Below are 599 nucleotides of genomic sequence, written 5' to 3' on the forward strand. Positions count from 1 at the left end.
GGTACTCTTCTTTGTTTCCTTTCTCCTCTTGTACGCTTTCGCACATGAATATTACCACTTCATTTTCCGATTCTCAAAAACCCTAATTTTTTGTTTTTTTAATCATCATCTCTCACAGCAACTAAAAAAAAGGGATGAAGAGACTAAGATCCAGCGACGACCTTGATTCCTGTAATGATAAGAATGTTGACGAAGAATCTCTCAACTCGGACCGCCCCCACCGGGGCTTCTTCCACAAGTCCTTCTCTCGCGACCGCGACCGCGACCGTGAACGCGGGGAAGATGCCGGCTTCTCGAGAGGTTTTTCGCGTAGGCGATCCAATCGGGACTTTGATAATCATCGAAGGAAAGAGCCGGATGCCCGGTTCCATCGATCTGAGAGCGCTTGTTTCTCGAGGAGGGCTTTTCCAAAGGGATTTCGTTCTGAGAGGGAGAGGCCCAACAGGGAAGCTAGTGTCTCTTCCTGGAGGAGGTTTGGTGGTCCTGGTAATGACTTTGGCGTCCAAGACCGTGATAGGAGACTAAGGGACGCTGAGAGGGATAGGAGTCTCATATCCCCTTCTTGGTCCAGAGACGATCAATCCAAATTCAAGCTCCTC

At 49.1% G+C, this 599-nt stretch overlaps 1 protein-coding gene across 2 annotated transcripts in view; it reads left to right on the plus strand.

Moving 5' to 3' along the window:
• LOC104748972 (protein OBERON 4-like) overlaps positions 76-599 on the plus strand; it is a 5,557-nt gene continuing 5,033 nt past the window's right edge. Inside the window, exon 1 of one of the 2 annotated variants that reach the window (XM_010470541.2) lies at positions 76-282. In XM_010470541.2, the coding sequence (XP_010468843.1) occupies positions 135-282 (148 nt within the window). In that variant the 5' untranslated portion in view covers positions 76-134. Of the gene's footprint in view, positions 597-599 lie in introns of both variants that reach the window. The other variant, XM_010470540.2, reaches the window with a different exon arrangement.

Source organism: Camelina sativa, chromosome 16 (genome assembly GCF_000633955.1).
Source record: "Camelina sativa cultivar DH55 chromosome 16, Cs, whole genome shotgun sequence".
Taxonomy (NCBI): Eukaryota; Viridiplantae; Streptophyta; class Magnoliopsida; order Brassicales; family Brassicaceae; genus Camelina; species Camelina sativa.